This window comes from Oncorhynchus gorbuscha, linkage group LG10, assembly GCF_021184085.1.
Source record: "Oncorhynchus gorbuscha isolate QuinsamMale2020 ecotype Even-year linkage group LG10, OgorEven_v1.0, whole genome shotgun sequence".
In the NCBI taxonomy this organism is placed as follows: domain Eukaryota; kingdom Metazoa; phylum Chordata; class Actinopteri; order Salmoniformes; family Salmonidae; genus Oncorhynchus; species Oncorhynchus gorbuscha.
The window spans coordinates 72,855,296-72,871,673 of record NC_060182.1 but is presented as its reverse complement, the minus strand read 5'-3'; the positions used below and the strand labels follow the sequence as shown (position 1 = coordinate 72,871,673).

The following is a 16,378-nucleotide window of genomic DNA, read 5'->3' as shown; positions in this document are numbered from 1 at the left end:
TGGGACTATGTCACATACTGTGAACAACTAAGTGAAACCCGTTGCTTCTTTGTATTTTTTTTTAATGGTTTTTGCTGGTGTAAACGTATATATTTTTTTCATTTATACCTTTATTTAACTAGGCTAGTCTGTATTTTTTTTAAATTGTTTTTGCTGGTGTAAACGTATATTTTTTTTAAGAACAAATTCTTATTTATACACCGGCCAAACCCGGACGACGCTAGGCCAATGGAGCGCCGACCAATGAGACTCCCAATAACGGCCAGTCGTGATACAGCCTGGATTCGAACCAGGGTGTCTGTAGTGACGCCTCTAGCGCTGAGATGCAGTGCCTTAGACCGCTGTGCCACTCGGGAGCCCTAAAGAGAAAAAAAAGGTGCATGCGTGCAGAAAAAAAGCCAGTCTTACATTTACATTTACATTTAAGTCATTTAGCAGACGCTCTTCAGGCTGACTTCAGTTTGGAGATATTTTGTGAAACATAAAACAACAGGTTATGCGGAGGATATTAAGCTATGTTCGTTTTATTAGAGCTTGGAGGCATTCCAGAAAAATAGCTTTTGAAAATCATAATGCATTCTAACACAATGGAACCATTTTAATTTTAAATGATTAGGTTGTGTGATTGTAAATAAATAGGCTACCATGACAAGCGGCGTCTCTCCACTCCAGTGAGCAGTAGAGTAGGCTACCACCCAATATCACCACCAGAGGTCATCCGTGGCATTCTCTGGGAGCCTACTGTGAAACGCATGCTTTCATGCAATTTCTTAATGTAAAATGTTTATAAACGTGAATACATGGTAAATAGACCTTCACTATAGTCATTCTGTGAACTTCATTTATGAAAAAGACAATGTTCCAGTGAAGAAAGTACAGTATTTGACTTCAATAAAAAACATGCAACACAAACGCGAACGACCATAACTGACTTACAGACAAGCCATTTTCTAGAGTATAAAATATGTTCAGGATTCTTATTAATTTTAATACGAATATTGATAGCTGAGTGTTTTCAGTGAGTGAATGTTATGTTCTTGCTGAACGAACGAGCAGTAAAGTTGGCGTGGCCCTGGCTGACGATATAGCCAACAATAATAGGCCTACCACACCAATAAAACAAAGATAGAGAAGAATCCATGAAATTGTGAAATTCAAGCAAGAAGAACAAACCAAGATATATAAGTTTTGAACGACAGTCATTGCAGAGACGACATCAAGAAAGTGGTCAAATCAAATTAGCACATTGTGGGGAGACGGGACAGAGTGTTTATGGGAAAGGGATGGAGCAGTGTGGGGTCCTCCTTGAGAGCTTTGCTAATTAAGGAGGAGGACAAGCTCTTAAATGCACTTATGTTTCTACGTAATTTAATGACCTCATCCGCTTTAGGGAAAACAGGAAAAACTCAGGCAAGAGGTGAATGGTCTACTCTATGGCAAGATAGGCTATTAAGTCTGTTTTACGAAAAGGGCCTACTACAGGTGATAATAATATAATAATAACAGTAGGCCTACTAATTATAATAATAATAATAATAATAATAATACATATATTTGAATATGTTTTTCACAGGACCATACATAGGCTATAGCAGAGCCTGTTAAATAAAAAATACGCCTAAAGCCAGGGGATTTAATATAAACATCAAGAGGCGAAAAATATGTCAGAGATTAAACCAATCAAAATAGAAATTGTAGAGACTACTATCACCGTTGGAAGGAATATGCATAAAATAACCCTGTGATAAACTAGCATTGATTAGTGATCATTACGAATCAGTTCAAGACAAGCATGTAGAAATACAGACTAATGTGGTAAATAGCCAGATAATATCATGTAACTGCTGCAGGAGAAATAGCCCACGTAGCCATAGCCTACTGTTAGTGCTGACACGAGCTCGCACCACGTTGTGTATCACTGCTGAACTGCTATGACAGATTCGATCATAAAGACTTAACAGTATAGAGGGATTGGAGTTCAAGAGAAAGAGAACCTTCCTTCAAACTATGGTTGACACAAACATTGAAATTGGGGACCCATCTGCTTTCATTTTTATATATAGATTACAAACGACACACAAATCAAGAAGATACCATGTTACCAATATATAAAAGTGCTGAAGGTCTAAGGAAAAATAGTCAATGCATTTCGCTCGATTCAGTGGTTATATATCCAACATATTATATCATATTTTCTTCATTATTCAAAATGTTCGTCATGTTTATTGGAGCACAATTAACGTGTTATGACTGATGCAAACGTACAAGACAGTCAGAAAATAGTCAATAAATTGATAATTAGGCTAAATCATTTTAATCGTCCTACTTGCGAATTCACATTGCAGCAGCTGCCCCAGAACACACACGCTAAACAAAAATGCTGACTTCCGTAACCAGGCTGGCAGACTATACCATGACAGCAGTTAATTCTTTGAAAAGGTACAAACTCGTGTTGCTTCCCCTCACAAAACATTGGGAGCGCCCCGCTCGGGGACCGTAGACCGCATCATTAGTACTGATTACCGCTGACAACTTTATTCACTGCTAAAAATAGTTTTTCATGTGTGTCCCCTAGTTGCCCTGATTTTCAATAGAAACGGAAATATTCAGCCATTTTGTCCCCATGATTTGAAAGAAACTCAAGGCCCCCCCTTTCTTCCCCTCACTTGCTTCCTCTCTCTTTTTATCCAAAACCCGAAACACTGCATTTATGTGTTGTTCCAGCTGAAAGACGTTTCGAGGAATACATCTTGTCTCTTTCAATGGCTACTGTAATTAATTGCAAATTGGATGAAAACCCAGGTGTTTGTCCAAAACCAGAACTCTGGAGCCATTGAAAAAAACACTAGCCTACTTCTAATTTTCGTTGCTCATTTGGGCTGACATCCTGTTAGCGCGTATAAAGAGGGAACATACAGTTTAACCTCAGGTGTATGCACGGTTTACCCTCGTCTTCACGTTCCAATAGAACATTATTTGGCATATATTCATCATAGGCAGGGATGTGTGCTAGTGGTTAAAAAAAAAATACTAGCCTAAACCGTAATGCAAAAAAACAACAATAACAAAAACACTAAGGGCCTATCTATAGACGGTTAGGTCAAACACTATCACAAAATAATAACTGCATCACGTCTGATCATAACACCAAACAACCACATGTATCACAGCCATTGCGTTTTTTAGCCTACCGTAACATGGTCTGCTTCAAGCATTTCTGCCTATACCCCCCTAAACACGTTACGTGTTTAACTCAACCATTAATGACCAAATATAAATAGCAGACTTTACTCAAATACCTGAAACATGAAATATGTTGTAAGCTATCAACCTTGCAGACTCTCATAAGAACATCGCCATAGGCCTAGTCGTGGCAGACATTAGGCTAGCTAACATTAATTATACAATAAAGGAAATATGGTTCAGATCAACGGTCGAACCTGTCACTCTTCATGCAGATTCAATTCTAAGAAATGTTTTAGCCTATCACCCAGAAATCGATGACTATAGATTTCTAAATGAAATGTAATAGGTTTTTAAATGATCTTTGATTTAAAAGAATAAAATGGCCAATACCTATTTTTATAGGCTACTGCTCATCAGTCAGCCAGAGCACATTGTGTAAAGCTATTTGTTTTTACTCCGGGACTCGGAGATCATCCCGTTTTGTTTGACGGCCTTTCTCTGACCTCTCGCTGTCATGCCACATTACATGACGCGAGGCATGTTGGCAAATTACGTCGAGGACCTGTCAGGGCACTATTAAGTGTGGCATTATAAAGAATAAAACTCATTTTCTCACTCAGAGTCCACACACATATCAAGATATTTGGTAGTCAAGCAGCCTACTTATTGACATGTCTAAATTCTCAGATATATAGACCACTCCATCAGGCCAAAGCAGAGGCACAACATAATACAGTAGGATGCACCACACCTGTCATAGGACGATATTTGAAATATTATCTCACACATATATCATATTCTAAATATCGTCCCAAACCCCTAAAATATAATCTCATGTATCATGCCAAATTAGGCGTTACTCGATAATAATATCAAGTAGGCTAATAATCGGGTAATACGATATCTGCAAACACCATTCTCAATATCTGTGAATAAAAATACTGATGTTTTGTTCTTTTGATCAACAATAATTTTATTAAGTTTCTTTAGGCTACTTGTTTGTCTTTTTTACTGAAACACATGTTCACTAAAGCGCACATGCTCAACGGGTTCACCTGTGGACAAGGTAAACATAAAAACACCAAGCAAAAAAATATCAAATTATAATAGCGCCTATCATTTAAATAAGTAAATAAACATTATTTATACAACTTTAAAAGTAAAGTAAAAATATTACAGCGTCTTTTCAACATGAAATACCCACAGAAAATAGCAGGTTCGGCGCTCGAATGTCTTCTCCTTTTTTCCTTATTTTTGATTTATTTAGAGTTTCAACTTGAGGCATTGGTTTATTAGTCATCCCTAAAAAGGGATCGTGAATATGAATATGTTTTTTTCTTTACATTTTCTTTCAGCTTGCATTAGCTTCAGTCATCCATAGTGGAAAACGGGGGAAAAAAATGAAAGTAGCCTATAGCTTTAAGACAGGGCATTCCGTTAGAACCCTCATGTTTTGGCAGTCATCAAAGAAGAACAGTTTCTTTCAATTCAAACGCAGGCACTATGACTGTTTTTATGTTAGATTGTTTTTCAGGATCTCCTTCATTTATATACTGTCAATTTTTCCTCTTCCTCCTCTCGACTGCTTTGTGCGCCATTAGATGTCACATTCGCTGTCGCTGGAAGTGATAGAGATAGCCGAGGTGGCGGCTTTGCTCGACAAACTTGCCTCGGGGCTGGAGGCGGGACCGAGTCGATCGACGGTTCCATCATCATCAGCCAAAGAACGAACCGAGCCTTGGGACAACCCTTGCTGTAGCCTGGATAAAAGACAGACGTTGAGGGAAAACTGGAATTAACCACAATCCAATACGAATAGGTTCTGTCAAAGTAATCCTTAATTGAAACATAGTTATTGCTGAGGCCTAGCAATCCGATGCACAAGTGCCAGGCTAGGAGCCCAACAATGCAATTTTATGCACAAGCAACACACAGTAACCCAGGCCCATTTTTATGGATTGAGCACATTTTAGAGATAGACAGACTAGCCTTGTAATTCCAATATCTTCTTAAAGGAAACAATTCAGATGTATTCAATACACCTGTTACCTTCATGAGTTGATCAACACAAATTACATTATACATGATTGAACAAATAATATCTGTGTTTCTGTCTTTCATTGAGCAACATCCATAATACAAAATGTTTCAGACATATTGCATGCTTATTGTTAAATTAGGTTTGAAGACTTGGGCCTACACAGACAGCTGTCAATACAAGCTAAATGCATTGTGGAAAAAGACAGATAATCTGAACGGAATTATTGAGACATTGACCTATAGCACTATATGCTTTAGCTGTTTTGCTACTGGAAAGGATATAGGCTACCATAGATAATGGTTTGGGAAACTCTTTGATTGTATTTACACTGTAAATACACATTATTGGCAAATCTATATTGTCAATTTTGCAATGAAAATGACAAGGGCAAGTCTCACAGTGGAGTTTGTCATACATTTTACTTCATTTCAATAGGCTACAGCGTTTATGGTGTCATTTCCGTAAAGATTATTTATGAACAAAGGTAACTGAACTATAGGGTAGCCTATTGATATATTATAGACAGCTCTATTTCAATGTTTACTCGAAACAACATAACCTAATTCAAATAATTCGATTTAAAATTTTGCCCGAATAATTGCTCGCATTGAAACAAATGCAAGTGCATAGGCTGACTGCGATTCATTCGCAATGCAGGGTTGTTTTTGTTAAAAAGATTACAATAAATGTTGAAACAACTTCAGACCATCTTTGATAAAATACAAAGGTAAGCTACAGACTGCAGCATTACATACCTATTTTTCGCAGCCGCCGCTCTATCCCTTTGTCTACGATTTTTGAACCAGTTTCCGACTTGTGTGGGAGTAAGTCCAGTAGCCTGTGCGAGCTCCCTCTTTTTGCTCGGGTTCGGGTAAGGGTCCTGCAAGTACCATTCGCGTAGCAAATGTCGGGTTCTCTCCTTGAAGCAGTGGGTCTTTTGCTCTCCGTCCCATATCGTTCTGGGCAGAGGGAACTTCTTCCGCACCCTGTATTTGTCCACAGGCCCTAGCGGGCGGCCCCGCAGCTTCTCTGCCTCTTGGTAATGCGCCTCCAGCCACAGGGCCTGTAGTTTAGTGTGAGACTCTTTGGTGAACTTGTGGTTCTCCAGGATGTGGTAAAGTTCTCGGAAATTCCCGGTGTGGTAGGCCACGATTGCCCGCGCCCTAAGCACCGACTCATTCTTGTTGAGGACTTCGCAGGCTGCCGGGGCAACGGGCAGAGACCAGAGGAAGCGACCTAGGCGCTCAATGTCCCCGCTCTCTTCCAGGGTCTCGCAAACCCCCGCAACCTGCTGGGGGCTAAAATTTAAGATAGGCAGCTGAAACATGGAGGCTTCTCGTTTCCTCTCCGTCTCTCTCTATCACACGCTCCCCTCTTGCGCTTATCCTCTCTCCCTCTCGCTCTCTCAGGCAAAAAGGCAATCCTAAAGTGAACAGATCAACCGTTAAAAACACTGAGGAACTATGCCCTCTGACTGGCTACTGCAGCGATCGGCTGGTGAACTTCGTGGGTTGAAAGTACAAGAGGTATAAAAACTAAAACCGAGATACATTTTGAACAGGGAAAAGACAGTCAGCCCCTCTGCTGATTTTCTATTGGACTTGGCAGATTGGTTTCGTGGTTGCCATGGATGCCCGTCAGTAACTGTCAAGTTTACCAATCACGCGGAAAGGGCCACTAAGGGATTTCAGCACCTCCCTGTGCTCGACAGCGCCTTAGAATGTAAACATTTTGACCTTAGCTTTTTGTCTTCAAACCTTTAATTGGATTCCATGTTTTCCTACATCCTCTACTTTGTAAGTCATAGCTGTGAAGAAGAAAAGCGACGAGCCAAATAAAACGCAATACATTTAACAAACGCTTAGCTCTCATTGGAAAATAACATTCAAGCAGCAGGCATGACAGATATTATCATAAAGCATACCATTTTTTTAATTCTGAAAATGAAGAATAAAAACAACAGAGAACGAATGTTCGGAGACTACAATAGCAATGCATCCTCTTGAATGGTGCTGTGGCTAATGCAGACTGAAAATCTAGCTCATTCATCCACGCTCTAGAATTGTTCGACTCATTTGATCATCAAAAATATGGCTTTATTATGCGATGTTCAGTCTAGGTTTTTATGCAAAAACAATTGGATTGATTCACTTTAAACTCGGTCCTACTGATAACGTACATTGATCGACATATCATAGTCGACATATAATAGTCTTTATTTGATACGCTGTCACATTTTATTCACATCTGTTTCGTCTAATAAAATCCCTGCTTCTACATTGGTTTCTTATATACATAGTGCACACTACCCATCAACGAGACGTGATTTACTAAACACTGCCGGAATGTGTTTGTGTATAAAACTATCGTGTCACTGCCGGGCTACTCGGGTTTAGTATCAGATACACTACGTTTTGTGCACGGGATGATTTAGTAAATAAGAAGGCGGATAGATAGCGCAGATGGTTTTAAGTGTCGGGTCAGATTATTCGTGGCTGGCTACAGTGGTAAAATTCATTCTGACGGAAAACACACAGAGAGAGAGAGAGAGAGAGAGAGATCGCTTCGGGCTTTTTTTTGCATGAATTATGGGAGGCTCATAGAGCGCGGTTATGAAACTGTCTTCATTCTGCGCGTGAAGCTGTTCATTCTCATACTGCGTGCCATAGCTTCTCCATCATTCACAGACATACCTCCAAAATGTTTTTTTTTTTTGCTGAATTTTGCAGAATGGACATAGTTTAAATATATTTCGTATTTTCAAACATCTACACATGTTTTATCGTAGTATCGTAATAATAATCAAACACAGAAGTTGGTTTGAATAAAGAAAGCATTAGCACATTTGTCATCAAGTAGGCATTTAGCCTATACTATCAGTGTGCTGTTGCAAAGTAACCAGATAGACATTCTCTAGAGGCTATATGAGAGCAGTAGACGGATTAAGACGATTAAAGGGGTCACTATTCATGAACCCACATAGGTTTAGCACCTCACTTCTAAGTTGGAAATATAGTAAATGTAAGACTCACTCTCAAGACTGGTTGGTACTAGAGGTTCCACGGGTCTCCTCAGAGTTAGTAAAAACTGATTTCAGTCCCTATGCCCCTCAGTCCTGGAATGACCTACCTTTCACTCTAAAACTTGATTCATTGGCCCCGAAATGTGAATTTAGCTCTCTGATTTTTTTAAACGTGACCAATGAAAACTGCACCTGTATATTAGTTTCTACTGCCCTTTTTTTCAATGTAATGTAATGTACTTGTAGTGATCCTGCTTAAATGTGTTGCTCACATTGCTTGAACTGTTTTTCTCAAGGCACCATTGGAAACGAGACCATGGTATCAATCGGTTCCTTCGTTAAATACAGGTTAATTATACAAATAAAAAAATAGGTGAATAAGCCTAACTATAGGGCCTCCAGATAGGGCACAGTCGATTGAAAACAGTAGGCCTTATTGTGAAAATGAGTGACAGGGTGCTGGTTTGAAATATTTAGATGCCTTTAAATATTTCATCATGAAGGCCTATTCTAACCTACATTTACAAGGACACTTGAGGGCATGAATAAAAGATGGGGACATTTTGGATATCATAAACGGAGGTCTGTCAATAAACAATTACGCAGACAATGGAACAGAGCGCATACTTAGGCCTACTGGTAGCCTAAGCCATATGCCCAAGCTTACAGTAAGCCTGCCTATATGGCGGTGTAAATGTTGATTTCATATGGAAACATAGTAATTAACAACATGCTGTTACTCTTTTACTTAGCTTAGACATAACCTATATATCAAGTGATAAGACTGCATTCACGTTTTTAGAAATTCAAATAAAAAACATACATTTCTTGAGGGACTAATAGACACATAGGCTAAGCTAAAACCAAAATACTGTAACTAATTGAAATAAAACAATCAATATACCACGTATATGGTTCTGTTTCGGTCTATGGGTAAGGTTTTGTTAAGTATAAGCTTATATGCTTAAAACCACATTTTCGTATAATGTTTAATGTGTGCATTTTACATTATTTGATAGGTATAGGTCTTTAATTGGATAACAAAGACAAAATATGAAATAATACATATTTTTCGATGATTGACACAAAAAGAATCAATTAAGCTACATTGCCAGTCAAAGTATGGAATACTTATTAATTGTATAAAATACAGTTTGAGGTAGAGCTACAGTGAACATATTACAATTACATATACAACTGTGCCAAAAGACAGCATCCTGACACCGATATCCCCGGATGGAAATTCACCAACTCAACCACACACAGACAGTGGATTTCATACAACGACTTCGGTTCTGTCTATTGCTTTGTTCGTCGTAGACCACACAACCCCATCCACAACCAAACACGACACTGTCTGTGAGCATGATTAGACAAACCAGGTCTGGTATTGAAGCGGGCACATTTTCATTGTTAGATGGGATACCGTCCATTCTATTTGTCTAAAAATTCCAATGTACTGCATAACAAAAATCACACACACACACACACACACACACACACACACACACACACACACACACACACACACACACACACACACACACACACACACACACACACACACACACACACACACACACACACACATACGTTCATTGAGAGAACAATTGTGTCTCAAAGTCATAAATGGGACAGGGACAGGCCAGCATCTTTGTACCATAAACTGGATTCTGGATAAACCCGAATTAGAAGGTAATATGATAGACTGTGTGTGTGTGTGAGAGAGAGTTTTGTTAAACAGTACATTGGATTTTTTTTATGCTTATGGAATCACTTAGTAACCAAAATAGTGTTAAACAAATCAAAATATATTTTATATTTGAGATTCTTCAAAGTAGCCACCCTTTGCCTTGATGACAGCTTTGCACACTCTTGGTATTCTATCAACCAGCTTAACCTGGAATGCTTTCCCAACAGTCTTGATGAAATAGTCCATACACAGCCTGGAGGTGTGTTGGGTCATTGCACTTGAATAAACATTCAAAGTTCTTGAAATTTTCCAGATTGACTTACCTTCATGTCTTAAAGTAATGATGGACTGTCATTTCTCTTTGCTTATTTGAGCTGTTCTTGCTATAATATGGACTTGGTCTTTTACCAAATCTGTGTTCAAATACTCATACTTACTGCACTAAGTGTACTATTTGTGAAGTAAATTGAGTATGTAGTATGTTTATCGGTCATAGTATATATATGGTTAGTATGCCAAAAGTTCCCGGATGTCGTATTAAATTAGTCAAAATACGAAGTATACGAGCAGTGGACACTATTTCCGTGCTTTTAGGACCCATAATGCAATTCTTCAGAAAATGGGCTTCACAACATTTTCAGATTTGAAGAAAATGGCAGAAAATATGCAGCAGAAGTCCAATGACAGCAGATACAAATTCATGGCTTTAACTAATTATGACAAATGTTAAGAAAATGTAATAAAGTAATGACTTCAAAAAAGTTACGTTACATGTTCTGTTGGCTGACAATTTGCTAGCTATGCTATCCATACAAAACGCATAGCATTACAGCTGTATGTACCGGTATGTTAGCTACTGTTCATTACTTAACCTTAGTTGGTTACTATTACATCGTATTTGCCAGGCAGTATATTAAGTATAATCTAACTAACTACTCAAAGTTTATTGACTTGATTATTCACGTCCTTTTTAGCTAAGTGGTATAGTCAATGTGCGTTCTCAATGGATATTGTTCATTCTGTCTATCTACTCTGATTTCAGAGATCTCTCCTCTGAGTGTGGCAGAGCGCAAAATAACAGTTGAATTTATGAACACTCAACACAGTAAGTAAACGTTGGCAAAAACAGCGTAATTAAATTGTTGCCAGCAGCAGAGAAACAGTCATCAACGCTCTGGTTAACAAGAAAACAGCTTAACCAGCTCTGCTAGGGCGAGTAAAATGGTCAGAGTGAGGTGTTCTGTCAATTGTGTCTGGAAGTAGCTAGCAAGCTAGCCAACGTTAGCCAGTTAGCTTGGGTGCTTGACTGCCGTTGTGAGGTAAGAACACTCAGATCAACCCACTCCTCAGCTCGAGCGTCCAGTGGTTGCGCCGAGATCGTAATGTCCTGAATTCACGAACGGACAATCTGACAATGCTCTGGATTTACGAAAGCCCAGAGCGCACTCTGAGGGCACTCCAGATTGAATTTACAAACACACCCAAAATCGTAAAATGTCTAGCTAGTCATTTGTCATGCTAACAAGCTAGGAAGAGATTTTATAGCAACAGCATCAACTTCAGGGAAACAGGCGAAGCGTTAGTACGCTCAACTGAAAGGATACCATTCGTTTACAGTATACTAAAATGAACTAATAGTATATATTATGCAGAATGTACTCATTAAGTATGGAGCATACAGTATGTTAATATGGGTATTCAAACTCAGATAGAATAGGGCTCTCTTCTGTATACCACCCCTACCTTGTCACAACACAACTGATTGGCTCAAATGCATTAAGAAGGAAAGAAATTCCACAAATTAACAAGGCACACCTGTTAATTGAAATGCATTCCAGGTGACTACCTCATGAAGTTGGTTGAGAGAATGACAAGAGTGTGCAAAGCTGTCATCAAGGCAAATGTTGGCTACTTTGAAGAATCTCAAATACATGTTATTTTGATTTGTTTAAACCCTTTTTTGGTTACTACATGATTCCATGTGTCATTTCATATTTTTGATGTCTTCACTATTACTGTAAAGTAAATATAAAAATAAAGAAAAACCATGGAATGAGTAGGCGTGTCCAAATGTATGATTGGTACTGTATATTAGAAATGAAGAGCAGTATTGTTTGACTAAATAGCATTTGACAAAACGGTATGCTTTAATACAGTCAAACAAGTTTAGAATAATTTCAGTTGTCACGGTCAGTGTTATTTGTTGACCACCTCTATTTTTAGATGTATTATTGCACTATTGTACCTGAGGGGTGGTCTAATCCTGAATGCTGATTGGTTAAAACCGCATTCCAAACGGTGTCTATTCCATAAGATACAACCGGCTAAATCTATGATGTTATAATACATATTTACTCTGTTCCATTGGACTGTGCAATACAATTCAAAACCCATATGTCTGCAGCTTGCCTTCCCTCATGGCTTACCAAATGATTGAATTAATGACTTAAGGCCAGGCACCACAGGCTGAAATTAAATTTTTGCATCTACTTATCAATTTTGAGATGTTTTGGTACTTTCAAAATATAAACATAAAAATGTACAGAACTTAATGTAAATGTATACTTTCTTTAGTTTATAATACTGCAATCATCAACTTTTCATGAATTTAACCACTTTTAAATGGACATGCATCTGTAATTTCAAAGCTTACTACATCGAATTGCACATCATTTTAAAGCTCATTTCATAAAGAATGTTACAAACTGGACTATATGTAGTAACTTACTTTGAAGAAATGGTTCTCGGGTCCAGATAGGCGTTTGGTGATTGTCAGGCAAAAAATGACGTCTCGGCCTACTCGTCGTTAATAACTGCATGCCATTCTCGAAAGTCAGATTCCTCCCACATGCCAACAACCTTTTTTCAGTTTCAGAAGCGTCTACATTTACCAAAGTTTGTGTGGTTATCCATTGATACATTCTCCAGACTTACTCAGAAGGAATTGTTCATATGTTGTCAAAGTTTTATTCTATATAACATTTCCTTAGAAAAATGTGCCAAAAAATCATTTTTAGATAACAAAATTATGAGGACATCTGCTCGTCGAACATCTCATTCCAAAATCATGGGCATAAATATGGAGTTGGTTCCCCTTTGCTGTTATAACAGCCTCTACTCTTCTGGGATGGCTTTCTACTAGATGTTGGAACATTGCTGCGGGAACTTGCTTCCAATCAGCCACAAGAACTTTAGTGAGGTTGGGCACTGATTAGGCCTGGCTCGCAGTCAGCATTCCAATTCATCCCAAAGGTGTTCGAGCAGGCTAGTAAAGTTCTTCCACACTGATCACGAAAAACCATTTCTGTATGGACCTCGCATTGTCATGCTGAATCAGGAAAAGGCCTTCCCCAAATTGTTGCCACAGAATCGTCTAGAATGTAATTGTGTGCTGTAGCATTAAGATTTCCCTTCACTGGAACTAAGGGGCCTAGTCCGAACCATGAAAACCAGCACCAAACCATTATTCATCCTCCACCAAACTTTACAGTTTGCTCTATGCATATACGGGCAGGTAGCGTTCTCCTGGCATCCGCCAAACCCAGATTCATCAGCCTGAATGCCAGTTGGAGAAGCATGATTCATCACTCCAGAAAACGCGTTTTCACTGCTCAAGAGTCTAATGGCGGAAAGCTTTACACAACACCAGCCAATGCTTGGCATTGCGCATGGTGACCTTAGGCTTGTGTGCGGCTGCTCGGCAATGGAAACCCATTTCATGAAGCTCGTCAAGAACAGTTCTTGTGCTGACGTTGCTTCCAGAGGCAGTTTGGAACTCGGTAGTGAGTGTTGCAACCAAGGACAGACGATTTTTACACGTTACCACTTCACAATAACAGCACTTTGGCAGGGGCAGTTGGCCAGGGCAACTCTAGCAGGGCAGAAATATGACGAACGACTTGGTGAAAAGGTGGAATCCTATGACGGTGCCATGTTGAAAGTCATTGAGCTCTTCAGTGAGGCCATTCTACTGCTAAGTGTTGTCTATGGAGATTGCATGGCAGTGTGCTCGATTTATACACCTATCAGCAACGGGTGTGGATGAAATAGGCGAATCCACAAATTTGAAGGGGTCCACATAATTTTGTATATATCGTGGATATGTCTTTAGTATTTTACAGATAGAAAGATTTTAAAAGTATTTAACCGAAATCAGGTCCTGGAGTGTCTTAACTAACTAAAACCATAATATTTAGGCCAACTTCATCCAGTGTTGAGAAAAATTGATTTTGGGTATGTGCAAATACCACCTAATTTGCATGTTTCATACAATATTTCCGTTTAAAAAATGTATAGGCTACAAAAAAAGTATTATATTTGTGTCTAGAGCTGATGGTAACATATCCATTCTATCAGGTACACAGGTACTATGCTAGATAACATTCTCTAGTGATACTGTGTCAGACACTGTATCAGACATGTAAAGCCTGGATTAAAATATATATCTGTATAACAACGTTTTGCTTTTCTCATTAGCTTTGCCATGATCAGTCGAGATGAATGAATATTTGTTTTCAATCAAAATTCATTCTTTCTTTTTGACTGGAGGACAGCAGCACAGACTATAGTGCTATTTGTAAAAGTGATGATATACTAGTACTGTACCATTCCATTGTGCTCATTCTCAACAACAAATGGAGAGTAGAGAGAGACACAAAGAGAAGAATAGACAGCCTTGAATGCCATGATAGATATGCGGCAGGTAGCCCAGCGGTTAAGAGCGCAGGGCCAGTAACCGAAAAGTCGCTGGTTTGAATGCCTGAGCCGACTAGGTGAAAAATCTGCCGATTTGTCCTTGAGCAAGTCACTTAACCCTAAATGCTATAGTAAGTCGCTCTGGATAACAGCGTCTGCTAAATTACTAAAATGTAAATATATGGATTTCAACGATAACTATCCAGTAGATATGTCTATATACTGGACAGACACAAAAGGTGGGCATAAAAGGTATATTACTAAATGAGACCACTGAAGATTGAGACACCAGAGGGGGGGGGGGGGATAGTGCAACAATCACACAAACAACTACTGTTAATTTTTTTCCTCAATTTGCCATAAGAGATGAGTACATTTACTTTGAGTCATCAGCATGGCGCTAGCTGGGTCGTAGATTCTCCAGGGCAGATAGGACGGAACATGGAAGGAGAGTCGAACATACACAGTAGCATGTGAACAGTCTGGAAGTGACCCAGATCAGTCGAGCAGACGAGACGGTACAACACTCACCCTGCCACTGTTTCATTCTGAATCACTTTCATCGTTCTCTCCCACTACTAAGCATACACCACACTATTATTACCCCCTCATAAACTCACATGAAAAATACACACACCTGCTTACAATCACACACACTGTACAATAAGTTAACATTCACTCACACTAACCTAAATACACACACACACACACATGCTTGAACATTGTAATAATTATGTTGAGTCTATAACCCTGAAGCAACCATGTCATACCCTTTGACCTGTCTCTAAACCTCCTGAACCCTGTAAATCCTGGATTCCAAAGCAACCAAACAACATCAACACATACTGTTTCTGCCTGGCATGCATACAGGGCAGCACATACCCATGCTATCTGTTCATAGAGCTGCCTAAGGCATGGAATTAGTCACCCTGGCTTGCCAAACTCTAAGGAAGCCATCAAATACTACTGTCTAATAATTGTTCACAGGGCGATTTGTGTCAGTATTGTGTTCAGTTCATTCTGCTTGACAGACTGTTTTACTCTAGTTTCATAAGACTCAGCTGCCACAGGATTAACTTTCCAATTAAGATATCATGTCAACAACACTGGCCATAACCCTATTTTGCCCTGGATGTATTTAAGTCTGCTACAGAGAACTCTAAAATAAGTCATTTCATCCATACATTGCTTAATCACTACACAGACAGAAGGGTTAAGCCAAAGCTGGAGGCCTCGCAGAGCTGTGTTTTCAGTCCCATTTGTCCTCGAGGGAGCACTGGCTCTCGATGCTGCGTTTAATCTCTGGATTTGAGGTAACAGAGAAGACTTCTTATCCAGTGACCCATTGGCCTCCAGTGTGTGTAATCCACCGACTCCCAGTCAGAGAGCCCTGCTGACACGAATAGAGGAGGGCCAGGGCTAGTGCAGCTGCCCGCCAGTGTGGGGACATACCCACATGACTTGCTGCCTGACACAGATACTGCACACAACACTTTGTCTCAACAGACACACAGTACACAGCATATAGGCATCACAACAGAGGTGTAATAAGAAACACGATAAAACATCAAATATTTTTTATCTTCATGCCGTTTAACAAAACTCTTTAACTATAATCTTAATTTATGCTAAATTTAATTGGAATTAGGCTACATTGTGTTACTAATGAGAAGAGAACTGTTACACATAAGCAAATCATATCAAATCCAATTTTATTTGTAACTTGCTTCGTAAACTAACG

At 39.1% G+C, this 16,378-nt stretch overlaps 1 protein-coding gene across 1 annotated transcript; it reads right to left on the bottom strand.

Annotated features, from left to right (window-relative positions):
- Window positions 1-461: 461 nt before the first annotated feature.
- On the bottom strand, window positions 462-6,583 carry six6a (SIX homeobox 6a). The gene is made up of 2 exons (XM_046366959.1): window positions 5,983-6,583; window positions 462-4,946 (listed from the first exon to the last, which is right to left on the bottom strand). The coding sequence occupies exons 1-2, from the start codon at window positions 6,552-6,554 to the stop codon at window positions 4,784-4,786; spliced, it is 735 nt and encodes a 244-aa protein (XP_046222915.1). The 5' UTR covers window positions 6,555-6,583; the 3' UTR covers window positions 462-4,783.
- Window positions 6,584-16,378: the final 9,795 nt, after the last annotated feature.

Coding starts and splice junctions, on each gene's coding strand:
- six6a (XM_046366959.1), bottom strand. CDS start 6,554: ATGTTTCAGCTGCCTATCTTAAATTTTAGCCCCCAGCAGGTTGCGGGG. Junction 4,947..5,982: donor GCGGCGGCTGCGAAAAATAG/GTATGTAATGCT, acceptor TCTTTTATCCAG/GCTACAGCAAGGGTTGTCCC.